This window comes from Lolium rigidum, chromosome 5 (genome assembly GCF_022539505.1).
Source record: "Lolium rigidum isolate FL_2022 chromosome 5, APGP_CSIRO_Lrig_0.1, whole genome shotgun sequence".
Classification (NCBI taxonomy): Eukaryota; Viridiplantae; Streptophyta; class Magnoliopsida; order Poales; family Poaceae; genus Lolium; species Lolium rigidum.
Genome location: NC_061512.1, coordinates 96,856,045 through 96,875,238, shown reverse-complemented (window position 1 = coordinate 96,875,238; position 19,194 = coordinate 96,856,045). Strand labels below are relative to the sequence as shown.

Below are 19,194 nucleotides of genomic sequence, written 5' to 3'. Positions count from 1 at the left end.
ATGACCGTGTCCACGAACGGCATAATCGGGGCCAATCGGCCGTTCGACACATACTGGCTTCGAGTGAAGCAGGCGTACGAGGAACGCAAACTCGTCGATCCCTACTTCAACAAGACGAACATGAACGTGTACCGGGGAGAGAAGGCAATGGCCACCCATTGGGGGATCATGCAGACGGCGTGCAGCAAATGGCACGGCATACAGGAGGAGGTCGAGAAACGGCCGATCGCCGACCACGACTTGGAGCAAAAGGTATGCTCCGCCGACCCCGCATCACCGAGGTACATCGTCGTTACTCGACCCGTATCGCCGTGCTCTTTTTCCCCAGCCTGCGCCGAGCTTTGGACATGTACACGGACGACACCGGCCTGCAGTTCAAGTTCCTCAACGTCTACGCCCGCCTCGAGAATTGCGAGAAGTGGAAGGAAACTCGCACGACCCTCTCGAAGAGCAAGACCGAGCAAGTACAACCCCGACGCTCCGGCGGCTTGCGCGGCGGAAGGGCGCCCGAACTCGGCCGGAAGAAGCCGAAAGAGCTCAAACGGACGGACAATCCCGCCCGACAGGATGCGGGCGTCGATCGACAAGTGCTCGGGCCGACTTGAGGTCGCATGCCGACGGGAGGAACGACAAGTTCGACGGCAGGTGGCGGGAGATGCTCGCCAACCAAGGCGTCCGGATCGCCTCGTCGAAGACGACGGCGGCGGCGAAGAAGAGGAACACAGACTTGGCGTTCCTCATGGGCGGCGGCGACATGGAACTGATGGACGAGGAGACGAGGAATTGGTACCAGGGCCACCGCAGCGACATCCTCCGAGTCACTCCGGCCAGTCCTTCGTCGTCTCCGCCGGCTCCTACCTCGTCTACCTCACCATCTACCTCGTCGACTGCGGCCGCTCGACGTCCACCGCCGCCGCTTCCTCGTCGCCCGCCGCAGCCGCTTCGGCCACGGCGTGTGAGGGAACCGGTCCGTCGGACACCGCCGTGCCGGCCGGGATCGCCGACGAGCCTCGTCTCCGTGTAATTTCCTCGGATCGCCGATGGCTGATCTTTTTGCTCCTTTTGCCGATCAACTGGCCGTACTAGTAGCGCGGGACGGCGATTTGTTTGAATTTAAACTCTATCCGCCGAACTCCGGGTGGACGACTGGAAATACGGTACTCCCCACGATTTAATTTCGTCCAATCCGGTGGTTGTTTCGTCCGGATTTGGGCGTGGGGAGCGCCAACGAGTGGGGATGCTCTAACACGAGAGAAGGGATAAGACCTCCCCGCAGGTAGGGCCCACCCCGATGTGTTCACTTTGACCGTGCCCACGATTGCCCGGTTAAAGGAGCAACTGAACTTGGCGAAGGGAATTTTCGGACCAGAATTGTTTTCCCTCGGTCAGTGGAATGGTTTATTTACAGAAAAGTCCTCTATGTAGTAATGCTAGCGCTGCAGCTACAATAAGTCGGAAGAAGGTCGCACCGCTAGGACGTTGGGTAAGACCTAAGCTATTCAGAGGGCCTCCCTGCATAAGCCTGTCATCAGAGCGCCAAAGCCCTAGAAGCGTGACTCCCCCGGCGGCGCCTACCATGTCGACGCCCTCCGGCTCCGGCGAGGCGGACAGAGCAGCTCCCACCGCCTCCACTTACTACGACGTGTACGGCCCCGACGTAAGTGCTTTCTTCCCGTCTTTTTTTTCTCTTCTTTGGGGGGTAAATTAAGGTTTCTCTGTTTCAGAGTGGTAGAACCGGGGAAGTTTTTAATCACCTGGAACTGTATTAATCTGTCCCTAGGAAGGCTATATTTTCGTTTTTTTTGTTTGTCATTGACTTCGTTGATGGAAAATACTTACTGTACTAAATGGTGTTCCCTGCGGGGGAAGTGTCCAAAAGATTTTAATTTCCCTGCGGGGGAAGTGTAACTCGACTGGTGTTTGGAAGTTTAGTTATTAAGTTTGCAGTAGAGGATCAGGGAACATCAACAATAGATCGTAATGTGATTTCCTGTTCATGTAATTTCATTTGTGATTCATGGTGAAGACGGCAATTTTCTGAGAGTATTGCTAGTGGTGCTGTGTCGGACCCTATGGATATGTGTGTGAAGCTTCATGTGATGTTTTGGGAGAGATTTCTCAAAGATATGAAGCAAGGATACTTGGACATGGTGATGTGGTAGAAATAACATACAGAGATATTGGACTGTTGTACTGAACTTTTGTGAGGCATATAGGCTGATTGCTTGTTGGGCAGAGGAGTGTGTTTCCCATGTCAAATGGAAGGAATGCACTCCACTTGAAATTGTTGAATACCTTCTGTATTTTCTTTTATCAGAATTTGCTCCTAGCACCAGAAACCGTCTATGGGCTATGTTATCATATATTTAAATTGAACCCTACATATTACAAATGGACTATAAGATGCAATAGTGATGTAAGTTTTATTTATTTTTCAATGTTTTATCATAACATTTATATAGCTGGACATCTGGGTATTTGCTCATTGGTTATTGCTCAAGACTAATCTTCTGCATCTAACTTTACTGATTTTTTTGACGACGTGGGCTTAGCCCAGTGGTTAGGGTCGCAGTGGCGCACCCTAACGACCAGAGTTCGATCCCTGTCAGGGACGAATTTTGGAATTGTCACGCCAAGTCCCGCTTCTACTATATCAATAGTGTTCTAGTTCCTCCTAGACACTGTTTCATTTTTTCAACTTTACTGATTTTATTATAACATATTTGCTGCTGCAAACTATACCTTACTACTTATCGAACTAACTTTCGTGCTGTTGTTTTTGATATCCATTTCAGGCCAAACCTGATGTTGTTTTTAAGGAGGGCACTTCAGATTCTACATTAAATTTGCAGGTTCCTTTCATAACAGAAACACAATGCAAATTGGCCTCTAATTGATTTCTCTTGTAATGCGCCATTTATTTGTGACACAGGATGTCCAGGGGTTAGTCACCTGGGTTATTGGTGAAGGCATATTGCCTTCTTGGGTGTTCATTAAAGTAAAATCTCTTTCCTCGTACTTATTGCTTTGTGGACCACATGATTCTCTTCTTTTACTCTCCACTATATTAGTCATTATCGATGATGAATAACTGAGGTTTTTCCTGTTTATATTTGTCATCACTGCACTTTGGACTGAGAACAACCTTTTTTTTTGCGAATGACTGCACTTTGGACTGAGAACAACCTGTTCTTCAATTAGTAAATTCCATCTCGGAAAAATGTGCCACATCTGTTAGCAGTAGCAGAACCATAGAAAAGTTATTTGCAACTCATGATGAATTTTTTTAAAGATGTTTATTTGTAGTAAGTACTGATACTTGATTTGTGTATGTAATATCGGCTTTTCTAATTGTTTTATTAAATCTTGCCTCTTCTTACCACTAAACGTATGCTTGTTTTTGATCTTTAGAACAAGCCTCTTATCCCAAAAGTTATCCTTTTGTATGTCCCTGGCCTCGATGCAGCTTTATATATGTCACAGTGTCGCCTCCTTTCTTCTTTGAAAGAATTGTGTGGCAATCCAAAACCTGTTCTAGCTTCAAGGTTTGTGCATTAAACAGAAGTCTTAAAAGCTGTGCCCACAGGTTTTTGTATTCTGGTGTATTATTAATATATAACTGATCTTTTCTGGCAGTTGTATACCAGATGAAAGGCATACCATTGATGCACTCCTAACATGCAGAGTAAAGCGAAAGCGGAATGCACAAGCATCAAACCATTCACATGAATCTGCTGGAGGTATGAGGCCACGACTCCTGAGATTGTGTTTCTACTTGTTGAAGTTATCTGTATTCTGCTTTGTTGGGCTCATACTATGTGATTTCTTCTGCTATTGCAATAATAGCCATTAGCCGCTGAAAATTATGTGAGGTTTGCTTGATGGTTAAGATTCTGGTTTTGGAAGTCTGTTATTTATTTAACAACTACTACCATCCTTTCTGCTGCCGTTACTTCCTACAAGATTGTCATTTTATAAATTGTAATCGGAGCACTTGCTACTTTTTTGTCACTGCCATTTTACTGTTATTTACTTGTGCATTGTGCATTTCTCAGTCATGTTTGCATCTTGCATTATAATTTGAAGTAATGATCACATTTGAAGTTATTCTCATTGGTGCAAACCCCAGAATCGAGAGTATAGCCAATTATTCGGAATCTGATGTATCTTCTGCTGAGCATCTATCATTTGTTTCTCTTAGCTCAAGATGTCTTCCCTAACTCACTAAGCTCAAGATATTCTTCTCAATCTCTCTAATTTCAAGATGTCTACTAAAAAATTTCTATCCAATGATTCCTTCCCATTTATGTTGGTTCATATGGTTATTTGGTGTTTATGCACATATACTTCTCTGATAAAAGTGTGTGCTCCTGATTCCTGAACCTAAAATGATTTTTAAATTTAAATTTGTTTGTGAATTGGTTAACCTTTTTTAGGTAAGATATCAAGTCTGGATGACCTAAAAGATGTCCCATTTCCTGTCAAATATTACACACTTTCTGCGAAAGACTTAGAAGATAATGGCTACCCATCCAGCTTGTCAGGTTGGATTTTATTTTCTGTTTCCGCCTTCCATTTTTATTCTCTGATGTTAAAATGAACGTTTTTTTTCTTGCCACAATTGCCAGGTTTTGTCCCTACAGTTCCAGCTCCTTCAGGCTCTTGTCCACACGAAATTCTAGCACTTGATTGTGAGATGGTAATATGATTTTCTGTTTCTTGAATGTCTATCAATGTACATTTTGAGGCCCTTCTTTGATTTGTCCCTCCAAGAAAATTTGACACATTAGATGTGTCTAGTTGGTACAGTTATGCTACTTTCTTAAGTCTTTTTCTAATACTCCTTAAAAAATTATTTCATGTTACTTCTCAGTGTGTGACGGCTGCTGGATTTGAACTTACAAGAGTGACATTAGTCGATATTAAAGGAGAGGTATGGACATCCCATTCCCAAGATTGGTTAAAGCTTCTTGCACATTGCTTTTATGAAGTTCCTTTGAAGAATTGTCTCTATTACTGTCGAGAAAAGTCTACATTACCCTTCATCTTGGGCTGAGCGGCCACTCCTCATGAGCCTGCTGGCCCCACAAGCTCTGTTTCGCACACCCTGTGATTCCAACGACAGTGCGCCTGCCCTTTTATCCGAAAGAAAAATGCTGCCAACCGCCCAATCGAAGTAAACCACATGACAGCAAGCTCTCTGTCAAGTGTGAGAGAGGGAAGATATAGATTATCAGGTGTGGGAGGGCGAAGGGAGATTGGGCAGATACGGTGATTGATGCGCTGGGAGGCGCATGTACCCTGGAAGGCTGGAACTAGGAAGGTTCGGGTTAGGGTTCAGCTAGGGGTGAGGCTCTGACTAGGCAGCAGGGAGGGTAGGAGGGTGTGACGTAGGCTGCCTGCCTCGGCGGCATGTCTCCCTCGGCCGGTGTCGAAGAGGTCCTTGTTTCATGAGTTTGACTTGATAATCTGAACCAAACTTAAGTTAAGGGCTGTAATCTGAACTTTGGGACAAGTTCAGGGGTGTGATATGGACTTCTCTTCTCCCATCACTTTAATGCTTGCCTGGATTTTTATCTCCTTTGGATCAAAAGTGATCTTAAATTGACAAAATAAATATTTCTTCTTTATGTACGCTTGCATAAGTGCACGGCCCATTATTTTCTTCACACTACACTGCCCATGTGCCTATATTAATTTTGTTGCAATCTTCAGGTGGTACTGGATAAACTAGTTAAGCCTGCCAATCCAATCACTGATTACAATACAAGGTAATACGGTGCCTTTGCTTTCCTGTCTTCTCAGGCTACTAAGTACCTGTTGAGTGTTTTAGTTAATTTTTCCTTGACATTGAACTGAGTTATGATATTTGAAGATGGCTGGAATCTTTACCTCTCTGTGAAGCACATGCCTTGTGCTATCAAATTCTTATTTATTAATTGAAATTGCATTGGTCTAATTTGTGCTTTTTTGTTCCCCCACATGATTACTTTTGTAATATCCTCGATAGGCTCTGAGTGATAGATTTGAGTGCTATTATTTTTAATAGTGCAGGTTCAGTGGAATCACTGCTGAGATGCTATCCGATGTGACCACAACCCTCCAGGAGATTCAGGTGAGATGTTTCTAATTTTCTCATGATCTTTTGTATGTGTGCCATAAACTCATCATACTTTGGCTGACACAACCATTTTGCTCTTTCCAGGAAGAGTTTATTGGACTTGTGTACAAAGAAACCATTCTTGTTGGGCATTCTTTGGAGAATGACCTTATGGCATTACGGATATCTCATGATTTGGTCATTGATACTGCTGTTTTGTACAAATATAATCGTGGCCCTCGCTGTAAAATTGCTTTACGTGTTCTGGCAAACAAATATCTTAGCCGGGAGATCCAGAACACAGGGTCTGGGCATGACAGTGCAGAAGACGCAAGAGCTGCTCTGGATCTTGCCCTTTTGAAAATCAAATATGGTAGAATATACTTTTGAGTACTGTTTTTATTGCTTGGCCAACTGTCGTTTCTTTGAATTGTGTACCGGGGCATCAACAGAGCATGACCAGCATATGTTTCGGCATTCTGTTTGTTTTCCGGTTGGTTGCATTTTCTATGGTAACGTCTATCATCTGATGTCTAGTTCACCAGGTCCTGATTTTGGCTCTCTGCCATCGTTATCGAGGCGAAAGTTGGCTTCTGTTCTGCATGAAAGTGGGAAAAAATGTTCCCTCATTGATGACGTGGGCGTTCTTGATCGCTATTCAGATGCTTCTTGCAATTCAATTGCAGTTTTCTCAGATGATGATGCCCTCTCTAGATCAATGAAAGAGGTAGTACTACAGATTTCTAGTGGCAGCATTGCTTCTCTAATTTTGTGCAAGTTCTCATTAGTTGCTGAAATCCTACTGCAGGTAAAGAATGACAATATCAGCTTTGTCTGGACTCAGTTTTCTGGATTGATCTCTTATTTACTTAAAAGAGCTCAAGATCCTGAGAAATTGAAATCCTGTGTTGCAGAGGCTATAGCATTGAAAACATGCGACAGAAAAACTGCACGGAAAAGAGCAAAGGATCAAACTTGCCCTGAGTTAAAGGAAATTTTGAGTGAATTGGACAAGAAAATTAGAAAATTATATGATACACTGCCTGAAAATGCTATGTTTATTATATGCACTGGTCATGGGGATACACCTTTGGTACAAAGGTAAATATGTTCAGAAAGTTATATTTCTTGAGCTGTAAAACTGTTGTGCCGTGTTGCGTACCTACCTTTATTAACCCTGGTATGACATGCAGATTAAAGAAAATGCTTAACCATGGAGAAGAAACAAGTGAAAGCCGGAAAAATATTGTTGAAGCACTGGAAGATTTACAAGCTCAAGCAGAAGTTGCGCTATGCTTCTGTTGTGTCAAGCATTAGCTGTAAGCAACTTTTCCTTTTTTTCCCTGCATTCTGAGTTTGCATTGTTGAGAACCATTTTTGAAGATTAATGTACAAAATCGCTTCAGTAGTTTTAGGAAGGATGGAGTCAACGAGCATTTCTTAAACTTTGGTAGTTTTAGGATGGAGCCCTACATGGATAACAGGCAGACATGTAAAACTTCTGGCTAGGAAGGATTCATTTCTGAAACATGACTTCAAAGTTCCAGATGTGCTTTCTTTTGATTATTTGTGGTATGGGGTGATAAGTTGTAGATTCTTGCGTAGCAAGTGTTCCAAATTCCAGCAATATACTACCTTTGTCTATAAATAGACGCCTGGCATTTGTCTAATTCTAAATGTATCTTGACGATATTTAGTGTCTAAATACATCTAGATTTAGACAAACCTCACACATCTATTTATAGGCGGAGGGAGTACTACTAACATATAGGAAAAATTTGCCATGGGACACCGTTATTTTTTTGGCATTTGCTGAAACACACCGTCCAATTGTGTCTTTGCCAAGTACCACTACAATTTTGTGGTACATTTGCCAGAACACACAACCTAGCTAAAAGCGGAAAGTTTTGTACCTGTTCTTCAAAATCAGTTATCCCAGGCAAAAGTGCATAACTTTCCGTTTTTAGCCAGGTGGTGTGTTCTAACAAATATGCCACAGAATTACAGTGGTACCTGGAAAAGACATGATCGGGAGGTGTGTTTTAGCAAACACCAGAAAATAATGGTGTCCTGTAGTATACATTTTCTCTTGAATATAAGGATAGCGTAGATAACAATTATATAGGTATTTGTTCCGTCTTGGAGGGCAGAATGCTTTCAGTATTTTATAGTAAAACCAACAACATTTATTTGTATGTGCACCTGTGTGAATTTACAACAAATCATCTGCAAGCTAAAATTTACAATTTTTTTTTATTTGGTAATGTTGGAATACATTTGGTGCAATTCTTAAAAGTGACCTCAGAAAGTTCCCATGCGTAAATGACCACAGGCCATTTTTGTTTTGAACGTTAACTCTGTCTTCAAAGTTAGACCATCAATTCCATGTTTGTTTTGGTCAACATTGCTACTATATTGGTGACAACGGAACTCTTTTTTAGGGAAAAGTCTTGAACTTTTTAACTTATTGCAGACCAGGTAAAATCAGCAGGAAAGCTGTTCAAGATGAAGTCGGTCGGCACTCTCAACCCGGACCTGGCCATGTGTGCAAGCAAAGTTGACACAACAGTGGGCAGCATTGTTAGTTGCTTGTCGTACAGATTGTAACATGAAACTAGGAAACCCAGAAGCGAGATCATCAACCTCTTGCAACAACATTGAAAATGAACACCATCTCACACAGCAAGAGCTAATTAGGGTACGGACACATGTAGTATTGAAGACAACACAAGTGAGGGAAATGTATGATACTTTTTTTTAAGTCTCGTGATTTAGAGATGAGGACAAAGTTGGCTCTTTAAATTTAGACTCTAAAATCGTTTGTTTTGTTTCACTAAACATTTCAAAACGATAGTTCTAACTCGGTGGTTTTAAGCCTTTGATTTGGTGTGACACGTACAGTCACTACGTTGGTGGCTTGGTGCTGTGGCAGGCTAACATGTCATTGCCATTCATCTACCACATCGAAGCTACAATTAACAAAACTGGATCATTTAAACCATATAGGAAAATTATATAAATTTATAGCCATACAGGAAAATTATCAAGTTTTATTCATGTTAAATTGATTGACATTTTTTCACCCCTACAAAGTACTTTGTTGTTGAATCTTGAAAACGGTCCCAATCCAACATAAATGCCAAAGTTAACTTGGGCTCTATAGTCTGTCTTTTTTTTTCAAATTTTTTAAAACGGTATTCCCAGTGTTAAAATAAAGCTATATGTCATACATATGTAGTCTATAAGTTGTGTAAAAGTTCAATATAAAATACGTTATACTCTAGGCGACACCAAAAAAAGATAAATACGGAACTATCATCCATCTCATTGCTGACATTGTCAAAGGTGGCATGATGTCGTCATGCATGCATGCATCTTGTTCCACCTTTTGATCCTGGGCCGGCTCTACGATTTGTAGGGCCCCAGGGCGAATTCTATAAATGGGCCCAATTTAGGCTAGGTGTTTGCTAGATGGGCCTAATTTGTTTTCTTCTACCTTTTCATATATGCACTGTGCCGGAAATAATGGGCCCCCGTTTTGGTTAGGCCCCGGGCCGTCGCACTTCTTGCCCTGGGCCAGAGCCGGCCCTGATCCTCTAGGATCTAAGGCTGATCTAGATTAACCTCATTGTCTTCGCTATCTTTCTGTTCCTCAAACAAGAACTTGGATGTGATAAACTATCCTCTTTGGTCTTACATCTTGATCCATCCAAATAAAATCACTTAGTAGGTTCCCCCATAGAGCCCCCATAGAGCATCTTGTGTGATTCACTCTTGTTAGGACGTGCATTTAGGTCTTGATCTTCCTCATTATATGATAGAGAACTTGTTTGTTTCTGTCATTAGGTTGTTGGTCGCTATGCCTATCTACACAACCGGTTTTAAATAATAAATCCATATGGAAGATGAAGATACCCCTCAAAACAAAGGTCTTTGCATGGTATCTTCGGAGAGGTGTGATTCTTACTAAAGATAACCTTGTTAAACGCAACTGGCAAGGCTGTACGAAATGTGTGTTCTGTCACGAGGAAGAGACAATAAAACACCTTTTCTCCGACTGTCGTGTTGCTAGATCTATATGGTCAATCATTCAGATAGGTTCTACCTTATATCCTCCCCGTAGCATTGCAAACATTTTTGGCAATTGGCTTAATGGGGTGGATTCTAGGTACAAAACGATTATCAGAGTGGGAGCGATTGCGGTTGCATGGTTGCTGTGGCTATGTAGGAATGACAAGGTTTTTAATGAAAAAAATTCTTCCCTCATGCAGGTCATCTACCGATGTACAGCTTTGCTCCGTTCATGGTCACCACTTTAGCGTTTGGAGGATCGCGACCTCTTTATGGAGGTGTCTACACGATTGGAGAACACGGCCACGGAGTTTATTTCCCAACATGGGTGGCTGCATAGTAGGCGAATTGAAGCCAACGGAGTGTCATAATAGTTGGCTTCTATCTTTATCATTTTTTGTATCACATATAGATGGATCCTTGATTTCGGAACGGCTGTGTGCATCCTGGTTATGCAGAGGCTGGGTGTAATACTTAAAACTATTTTTAAGTAATAAAGCGCCCCTTATCGAAAAAGGTTGTTGGTCGCTTTGCTAGTACTACTTCGAGTGATTTCCTCTCCGATGTATGCACAATCGACTTGATGTATAAATATGAGTTTTTTTTGTTGACTTTTTTTTTGTTATCAACAGAAAATAAACTAAATATGATCATTTTTTCTATTGTGGTGCATTATATGGGTGGGATGTTGGCGTGTAAGAAAGTTGTTAACGTTCTTTGCTATTGTTGTATGTACCCATGAAGTTTCGGCATTCTTGTCACTCATTAGATGCTATATCATTGAATGCATGCAGAATAACACAAGGGATCAAATATTTCAAGAATGATCTATTGAATGGACGAAGATGATTTCTTTTTAAAGTATCAATCCAACTCAACAAAGATCAAACCATAAGTTTCTTGTTAATACAGATTATTCTTGCAGTGAGAGACGACGTTGTCATCGATATCTAGACACATCTGGCGACATTGTAATCTTCAAGTTTCATGACTCTGGTGTCCAGTTTGTGTTGTAGGAGTGGTGTGTGATGTGAGTGTATGTGTCCGCGTTTTTTACTCGAAAGGAACTGAGGGCACGCTCTTGTATACACCATGCCTATTTTTTTATTGAAATGGAAGCAATCTCTCCAGCCTCTGCATCGAAACAATGCACACAACTTTCTTTTATTGCCAAGCGAGAGTATCAAATATCAAGGTTTACAAATCACGGATCAACATGTCTATTGTTACCCAAGAGAAGGCTGCTACAATCACCATGCTACATAGGCAAAGAATGTCCACCTCAAGATCCACAAGGCCAAGCAGATCCTGCCACGTGCTAAATGGGACCCACGGCATATGGATAAGTGAATCCACCGTGGCGCCAAGTACAACCAATGGGATCGGAGCAAGCCTCACCCTATCCACACGCCCGCCACAACTCCATTTTCCCTCCACAACATTGGCCTCCCACGATCAAAAACAAAACCATCACCACACCCCCTCACCTTGATGCCAATCAAACACACTCCACACACACCGAATTAATCAAGGAACCTCAACAGGACCATGGCAGGTGTGAACTCCAGTGTGGTCGGCCTCAAGCCCGCCGCTGCGGTGCCGCAGTCTGCCAACGCCTCGCCCGCGGCGGCCAAGCGCGTGCAGGTCGCCCCGGCCAAGGACCGGCGCTCGGCGCTTCTCGGCCTAGCGGCCGTCTTCGCCGTCACGGCTGCCACCGGCTCCGCAAATGCCAGCGTCTTCGACGAGTACCTCGAGAAGAGCAAGCTCAACAAGGTGTGTGCTCTCTTTCCTCCCTGTCGTCGATCGTCAGTTTCTTGGCAAAATGAAGGTCATTTCTCACCGGAGATTCACTAACCTTTTGATATTTGGCGTGTGATCAGGAGCTGAACGACAAGAAGAGGGCGGCCACCAGCGGCGCCAACTTCGCACGCGCCTACACCGTGCAGTTCGGCAGCTGCAAGTTCCCCTACAACTTCACCGGCTGCCAGGACCTCGCCAAGCAGAAGGTAAATCATACTACCTTGATCAGGCCATCGTCAAAATTCTTGATCGCCCGTCGGATTCTGATTTCTGATCATGTCTTGTGTGGTCGCAGAAAGTTCCGTTCATCTCCGATGACCTCGAGATCGAGTGCGAGGGAAAGGAGAAGTTCAAGTGCGGATCCAACGTCTTCTGGAAATGGTGAAGCTGAACGATTGGCCAAGGAATATGGCGAGTGCTGATGTGATGCGTGTATCTCAGTGCGTGTACCCAGATGTTCGAACCGCGGAAGTATTTCGGCTGTAAACTTATTGTCATTGTATTTCACCAACAAGTGGGAATTCGGTTTTCACCTGGATATACACGTGTTTGTTGGCACAACAAAGGAGTCTAGAACACAAATTCAGCTAATCTAGCTGGGTACTTCTCCCACTTAATTAGTCTTACCGTGCCATGGGACCCATTCAGATGAGTGGTTCAGACTGTTTTCTTTCGGAAATTCAGCTGGGAACAGCAAGCATACGGTTCATTTTTTCCTCTTTTTCTTTACTTGAAAATTATATGTATCATACGTACACTTTTGGAGAAGTTGTTGGTCTGTCTTTCGACAAGATTCCAAATGATTCAATCTATTATAATAAGAATATAAACGCTGAGTTATTCCGAGAAAATCTTACCAAAACCGATATTACAACACACCCCAAAACAGGGGTCATAGAACAATGGTGCCCACAATTGTTTGTTTATAAGTCTTCCCCAAATAGAGACCCCTACTGATGCAAACAAATTTCACATTTAGATGAATTAATATGACAAATGTTTTGACGAATGGCATGAAAATGTTTTTTGATTCAAAGAGAATATTTACCACGAGTAGCATGAACATATTAATAAATACACATGAATTTTTTTCTCAAACAGTGTATAGAAAATTAACAACCAACGTTTTCCATTTACTAAATAAAAAATATGTCTTAAATATTCCTGAACAATATATATATATTTCTTCTATGAATATTTTGTTTGATGTACATGTTTAGTATGTTTGAACACATTTTTTTTATAAAATATTCTAGATAAGATTATACATAAAACTTACTTCATATTTTGAACAAGAAAAGTCACTTTTTTTTACGGAGTACATGAATTAAAATTATCATTTGAAAATGTATCACAAAATCCATAAAATGATACTTCGGGGCTTACCTTTGTTGGGCCCAAGACTTGGCACCGGGCCGAAAAGTTTTTTTTTGGAACTTTAGATACCTTTTTAATGCGTAAGCCGTGGCTAGCACAACACATTCTCAGGCCATCCCCGCATGAGAATATTTAACCCTAGGATCTTAGCTCGGTACGATCTAAGCTATTATCTTAGGTTATCTTTAAACACCAACACACATCACTGCTAGGAAAAATCTATTCAGTGGCGCACCACTATCCCCCATCAGTAGCGCACTGCTGGTGCGCCACTACTATCACGCCACTGCTAAATCTTAGTAGTGGCGCACTACTGGTGCGCCACAACTACCCTAAGTAACAGTGGCGCACTGCGCCGTGCGCCATTGATAGGTACACTGGTGCGCCACTACTACTCCAAAGGGGTGCGCCACTGTTGTTCAGACGACGGTGCGCCACTACTGTCTGCTGTGGGTGCGCCACTGCTGCCTCCTTGGTGCGCCACTGTTACGGCGAGCTGGTGCGCCATTGCTTCTTGTTTAGGTGCGCCACTGTGGCAGCTCAGACGTGCGCCACTGCTGGCAGCTTTGGTGCGCCACTACTAGTAGTTCATTTTCATTTTTTGTATTTCTGGCATGTATTTGTACAGGTTGTATAGCACAGTATAACAGCACGGATACGGAATATATAACACATATATACAACAGCACAGTATACCAATACATAGTTCTTCACATTAGCCTCCATGATTCACAAGATTTCAAATATTAGACAAGTGTTACGGTGTTACAAGTCAAATGAGCTAGTGGTTACACAAGGTCGATCATCTAAACTAGCATCACATAGAAGAGAGCTAGAGTCACTACTAGCACCGTCCCGATGAAAGTGGTCTTCATCCGGTTCCTCCTCCACTCCGTCCTCTCTCCCGCCAGATAGCGTGCGTATCTGTCTTCGGCCTCCGCTCTAGTGGTGTACCCTTTGTAGTTGTTACCGCTAAAACGGTGAACCTGTCTCCGACACTCCTCCCAGTCGTTGTAGACTCCGGGAACCTTGCCCTTGTACACGACATACCACGTCATATCTGCACATATATGAACAAGCCAAAGAAACTAAGAAGTGCAAACTCAAATAAGAGACAAGTAGCTAGTATGAACTAAATGGAATGCCTCATACATTGTTGGTCCAAACAAATATTAACATTTAGGGAAGGCGTTAGTGAGGCCGGGTAGGATGCACAAGAGATTGATACTTGTGTCATCGCACCGAGCTCACTAGCGCCTCCCCAAGTGTAGTGTCCACAAAATTTAATCATCGGCCAATGCAATTAAGAAGTGCAAACTCAAATAAGAGACAAGTAGCTAGTATGAACTAAATGGAATGCCTCATATTTTGTTGGTCGGAACAAATATGAACATTTAGAGAAGGCGTCAGTGAAACCAAGTAGGATGCACAAGAGATTGATATTTGTGTCATCGCACCAGGTTCACTAGCCCCTCCTCCAAGTGTATAGGTGACCAAACATTCTAATCATCGGCATTCTGAAAAACCAAAGCAAATGGAATGACGATGGCCTCATACATTGTTGGTCGAAACAAATATGAACATCCCGGGATGGCGTCAGTGAGGCCAGGTAGGATGCACAAGAGATTGATATTTGTGCCATCACACCAGGCTCACTGGCGTCACCCCGGAGTGTACAGTTGACCAAACATTCTAATCATCGGCATTTTGAGATACCAAAGCAAATGGAATGACAAGGGCCTCATACATTGTTGGTCCAAACAAATATGAACATCCCGGGATGGTGTCGGCGAGGCAAGGTAGGATGCACAAGAGATTGATATTTGGACATAACATCATCATACCTAACATCGTAGCTTCATACAATTTAATATAGAATTCAAACAACACGAAGCAACGAAGATAGAGTTGACAACACTCTAAGTTCTAACTATCGGTGTCCGAGCCGGATTCGCCGGTGTGGGGGTAGTGCACACGGCGGGCGGTGTCGTCGAACACCTTGACGATCATCTCGCCGTCCCCCTCGTACGGGAAGGTGAGCCGGCAGCCGGGCTCGAGGTGGAGGTCACGGGCGAACTTGTCCCACCCCGTGTGCAGCTACATCTTGCCCCGCCCGTCGAACAGGACCTCCACGGACCAGCGGCGAAGTTGCGGCTAGCCTCCCGTAGCTGCAAGTGCGCCGGCTCGACGCCGTCGACGAACTCGGCGAACTTGTCCGGTAGCCTCGTGATGCCGAGTGGGTCGTCGTCGATGCGGAGGAGGAACTCGAAGCGGCGTTCCTCATCCGAAGACGAGGAGGATGCAGGTGACGGTGACCGTGGGGCCCTTGCTGCTCCACCGCGGCGGCCCCTTCCCCGGCCCGGGGCGCCCGGGACCGCGGCCTCGACCGCCTCGCCGGCCACCGGGACCGGCCATCCTACATGTTTACATTTTTGAACCATATTACGATCCATTCCACTAACAAAATTGGGCATGACCTATGCTAATTTATGTACATATGAGTGCCCCATTTTCGCCGAAACGGAAATGAATCAACATTTCGGCGATAATGGGCAACTCTGTCGATCCCTGCACAAGAATATGTCACCATATACACCAGCTCAGCACCATGGCACATGTACAATTGTTCCTCATATACACCAGCTGAGCACCATGGACTAGAACTAGTGTTGTAAACATCAAAATAAACACTGTGAGCATCAACCCTTCACTCCGATCCCAAATTATATGCATTTGAATGGAAAAATAGTAAAAAATCAGTATAAAATGTGAACTTGAAGAACCTAGCAGCAGCAGTAATCAACCTAGCAACCTAGCGACAGCAAGCAAGCAAAAAATACACAATTTTACAGCCCTAGAGCAGCAGACAAGCAAAATATACCCAATTTTACAGCCCTAGCAGCAGCAGCAAGCAAGCAAGCAACCTAGCAACAGCAGCAAGCAAACAACCTAGCAAGCACATAGCAGCAGCAGCAAGCAAACAACCTAGCAAGCACATAGCAGCAGCAAGCTAGAACTCTTGTCTCACATACAGCCAAAGCAGATTTAAAATTTCAGTCCAACAACTTAACTCACAAATAGCCAGAGCACTAGGCTAAAATGATCAACTATCTAATGCATACATAGTACAATAGAATTTCATTGAAGATAGAGTCGGCAATATCGGATACATAATAGTCGGTAGCTTAAAATAACTAGATATCTACTAGAGCAGCCAAATACGGACTACGTAACTAGATATGAACAAGCCCACATTCAAGTATGGTTTCACCTTTTCCTCATATTTTCTTATAGTGGAATACAAGTTCAATAATCATTAGCTATTCAGGATTTTCGTAATGTAATGTTATTTATTACACAACAGAGTCATATATTCACTCAATACTGCTTGATATATCAATGTAAAATACCTTAAACGAGAGAAATATATTGACCATCTTTCTCCTCATCTTGAATTTTTGGGTAAATTGGTTGGTGCATTCAAATTTTTCAGCTGCTAAACCTACTACATTTTTACCATGAAGTTCTTTGATCAGCCAAATTTTCAAACCACTAAACCTACTGTCAATATAGTGCCATGCTTCTTCTTCATTACTAATTCTTTTGCAGTTAAATCAGCAGTAGTATGTTAAAATTTCCTAAACCTAAATTTTCTACTACCACCTAAACCTAAATTTCCTAAACCTAAATTTGCTACTGCCACCTAAACTAAATGAAACATAAATAACACACAGTAATTCATAGTAGTTTCAAAACAAAAAAAATCCCACGAAGTAGAACAGAAAAATCACACACGATGCATCAGATCTGACCAAAATCTAATTTGTAATCTCTAATGTTGGATCCCCAAAGTACGCGTGGCTGCCGCCGCATGCCATGGAGTCGAACTCCTTCAACCCGATCTGCCAAGGGCGAGGGTGTGCTCGGTGGAATGGTGGAGTTGGGCGAGGCGGCGCGCGGATGACGGGGAAGGCGGAGTCAGGCGGGGGTGACGCTGTACGGCGGAGTTGGGCGGCGAGGAGCAGGGACAGCGGAGGTGGCGTCAGTGCGTGGACGGCGGCGGCGGCGCAGGAACCCTACCGATGTCGCTCTGTTTGTCGCTACCGAAAAAGAAGACGGCGGGCGGAGGGAGACGTAGGGAAGAGGGAGGAGGTACCTGTCGCCGCTGGGAGGGGAGGGCGTCGCTCGTGTCGGGGTGGCGAGGAGAGGAGGGCGTCGCCGGGGTGGTGAGGGCGTCGCTCGCGTCGGAGAGGAGGCCGCCGTCGTCGGAGAGGATCGATTGGGGAATGGGGAATGGAGATGGTCGGGATTTGGCTAAGTCCCCGACCCCCCCTAAGCAATGGCGCACTGCTAGGGGTGCGCCACAGTGAAGCTTAGCAATGGCGCACTGCTAGGGGTGCGCCACAGTGAAGCTTAGCAATGGCGCACCACTACGGGTGCGCCACTACGATTTTAGGATAGGGTCAAAACGAATTTGGCTTCTACTGTTGACAAGATCCGCACCACCTAGCAGTGGCGCACCTCACCGACGTGCGCCATAGGTAAGAAATGTATCAGTGGCGCACCCCGTAGACGTGCGCCACTACTAGGTTGGGGGAGGAGCTGGCCTCCTGTCACCACTTACTTATGGCGCACCATAGTCAAGGTGCGCCACTACTACTTTTGTAACAGTGGCCCACCGTTTTGTGGTGCGCCACTGCTAAGTAGTAGTGGCGCACGGCAGCCATGGTGCGCCACTGATGGCAGTCTTACGGCTAGGCCTTTTCCTAGTAGTGCATAATCCCCGCGTTCGCATTAGGGTGGCACTTAAAAGCCTTCAGGGATCACTAGTAAAGAATTCATTGTTGCTGATGGGTCCTTAAACCCCTGCACAGATGGACTAGTCCAGGGGCGGAGCCGGAAACAACCCATGGCTGGGGCTAAAACTAGGTTAGTGGTGCTAGTTACCTACGACATTCATATCATAGACTTGAAATTTGATGAATACTTTTGCTTGCAGCTGCTAGGCCGGTGCTACAACACAACCAGACCTAGCTCCGCCCCTAGGCTAGTCGTCTGTCATGATGAGCTTGTCAATGACTTTCGACTACTAAGAGGGCACGCAATATGTCAGCGGTAAAGGCCTCCTCTAACATGCTTTAGGTAGCTGCCCATTAGGTCATCTTCAACGGGGCGACCCATCCCACGTTCGCGCGTCTAGATGGGTTGAACTAGACAAAAACACGGCCTAGCGTGGACGCATCATAAAGGATGGCCGCCGCGTCCGGGACGACCCAAAGCCGACCCAAATCCAAGCCAAGTTTGCGTGGTCGCGGATACTGAGGGCAGGCCTCTTGCATCCTCTCTTGTCCTCCCTTGGCCCACCTGTCTGCCCCCCAAAACACAACCACCTCGCAGACAACTTCCCCCCGCTCCGCCGCCACCCCACGACCGGCAATTTGCGACAGCTGTCGATGTCGGCCATCGATGTCGAGACGCTGACAAGTGGTGCGGCAACATAGGACGTGGCCCGGCGCTTTGGCATGTTCTTTCGCGGCCTCGGTACAACATCGGAGGCCTCCGCCGCCGATGTTGTGGTCCTCTCGCCGTCGTCATCCTCGTCGTTGCCGGTAGAGGTGAGCTCTCGTGCACCGTGCTTCGAGGTTGCAAGTCGGTCGGGACGACCATTGCCTGCAGGTCCCTACGGAGGCATTGGATTGCCCCCGTGATGACCCACAAGTATAGGGGATCACAACAGTCTTCGAGGGAAGTAAAACCCAAATTTATTGATTCGACACAAGGGGAGTCAAAGAATATTTATAAGCTTTAACAGATGAGTTGTCAATTCAGTGCATACTGGAAATAGA

General features: G+C 44.5%; 2 protein-coding genes across 2 annotated transcripts; both read left to right on the top strand.

Moving 5' to 3' along the window:
* Positions 1 to 1,576: 1,576 nt before the first annotated feature.
* On the top strand, positions 1,577 to 8,697 carry LOC124656193 (small RNA degrading nuclease 5-like). The gene is made up of 15 exons (XM_047194982.1): positions 1,577 to 1,657; positions 2,796 to 2,852; positions 2,933 to 2,998; positions 3,412 to 3,545; positions 3,637 to 3,740; positions 4,437 to 4,544; positions 4,629 to 4,699; positions 4,874 to 4,933; positions 5,716 to 5,771; positions 6,055 to 6,115; positions 6,206 to 6,473; positions 6,646 to 6,827; positions 6,909 to 7,201; positions 7,294 to 7,419; positions 8,574 to 8,697. Exons 1-14 carry the CDS (start codon positions 1,577 to 1,579, stop codon positions 7,415 to 7,417), a joined length of 1,665 nt encoding a protein of 554 aa, XP_047050938.1. The 3' UTR covers positions 7,418 to 7,419; positions 8,574 to 8,697.
* A 2,946-nt stretch (positions 8,698 to 11,643) lies between these two features.
* Positions 11,644 to 12,509, top strand: LOC124654060 (photosystem I reaction center subunit N, chloroplastic). The gene is made up of 3 exons (XM_047193098.1): positions 11,644 to 11,944; positions 12,052 to 12,177; positions 12,267 to 12,509. The coding sequence occupies exons 1-3, from the start codon at positions 11,720 to 11,722 to the stop codon at positions 12,354 to 12,356; spliced, it is 441 nt and encodes a 146-aa protein (XP_047049054.1). The 5' UTR covers positions 11,644 to 11,719; the 3' UTR covers positions 12,357 to 12,509.
* The last annotated feature ends 6,685 nt before the right edge of the window (positions 12,510 to 19,194 follow it).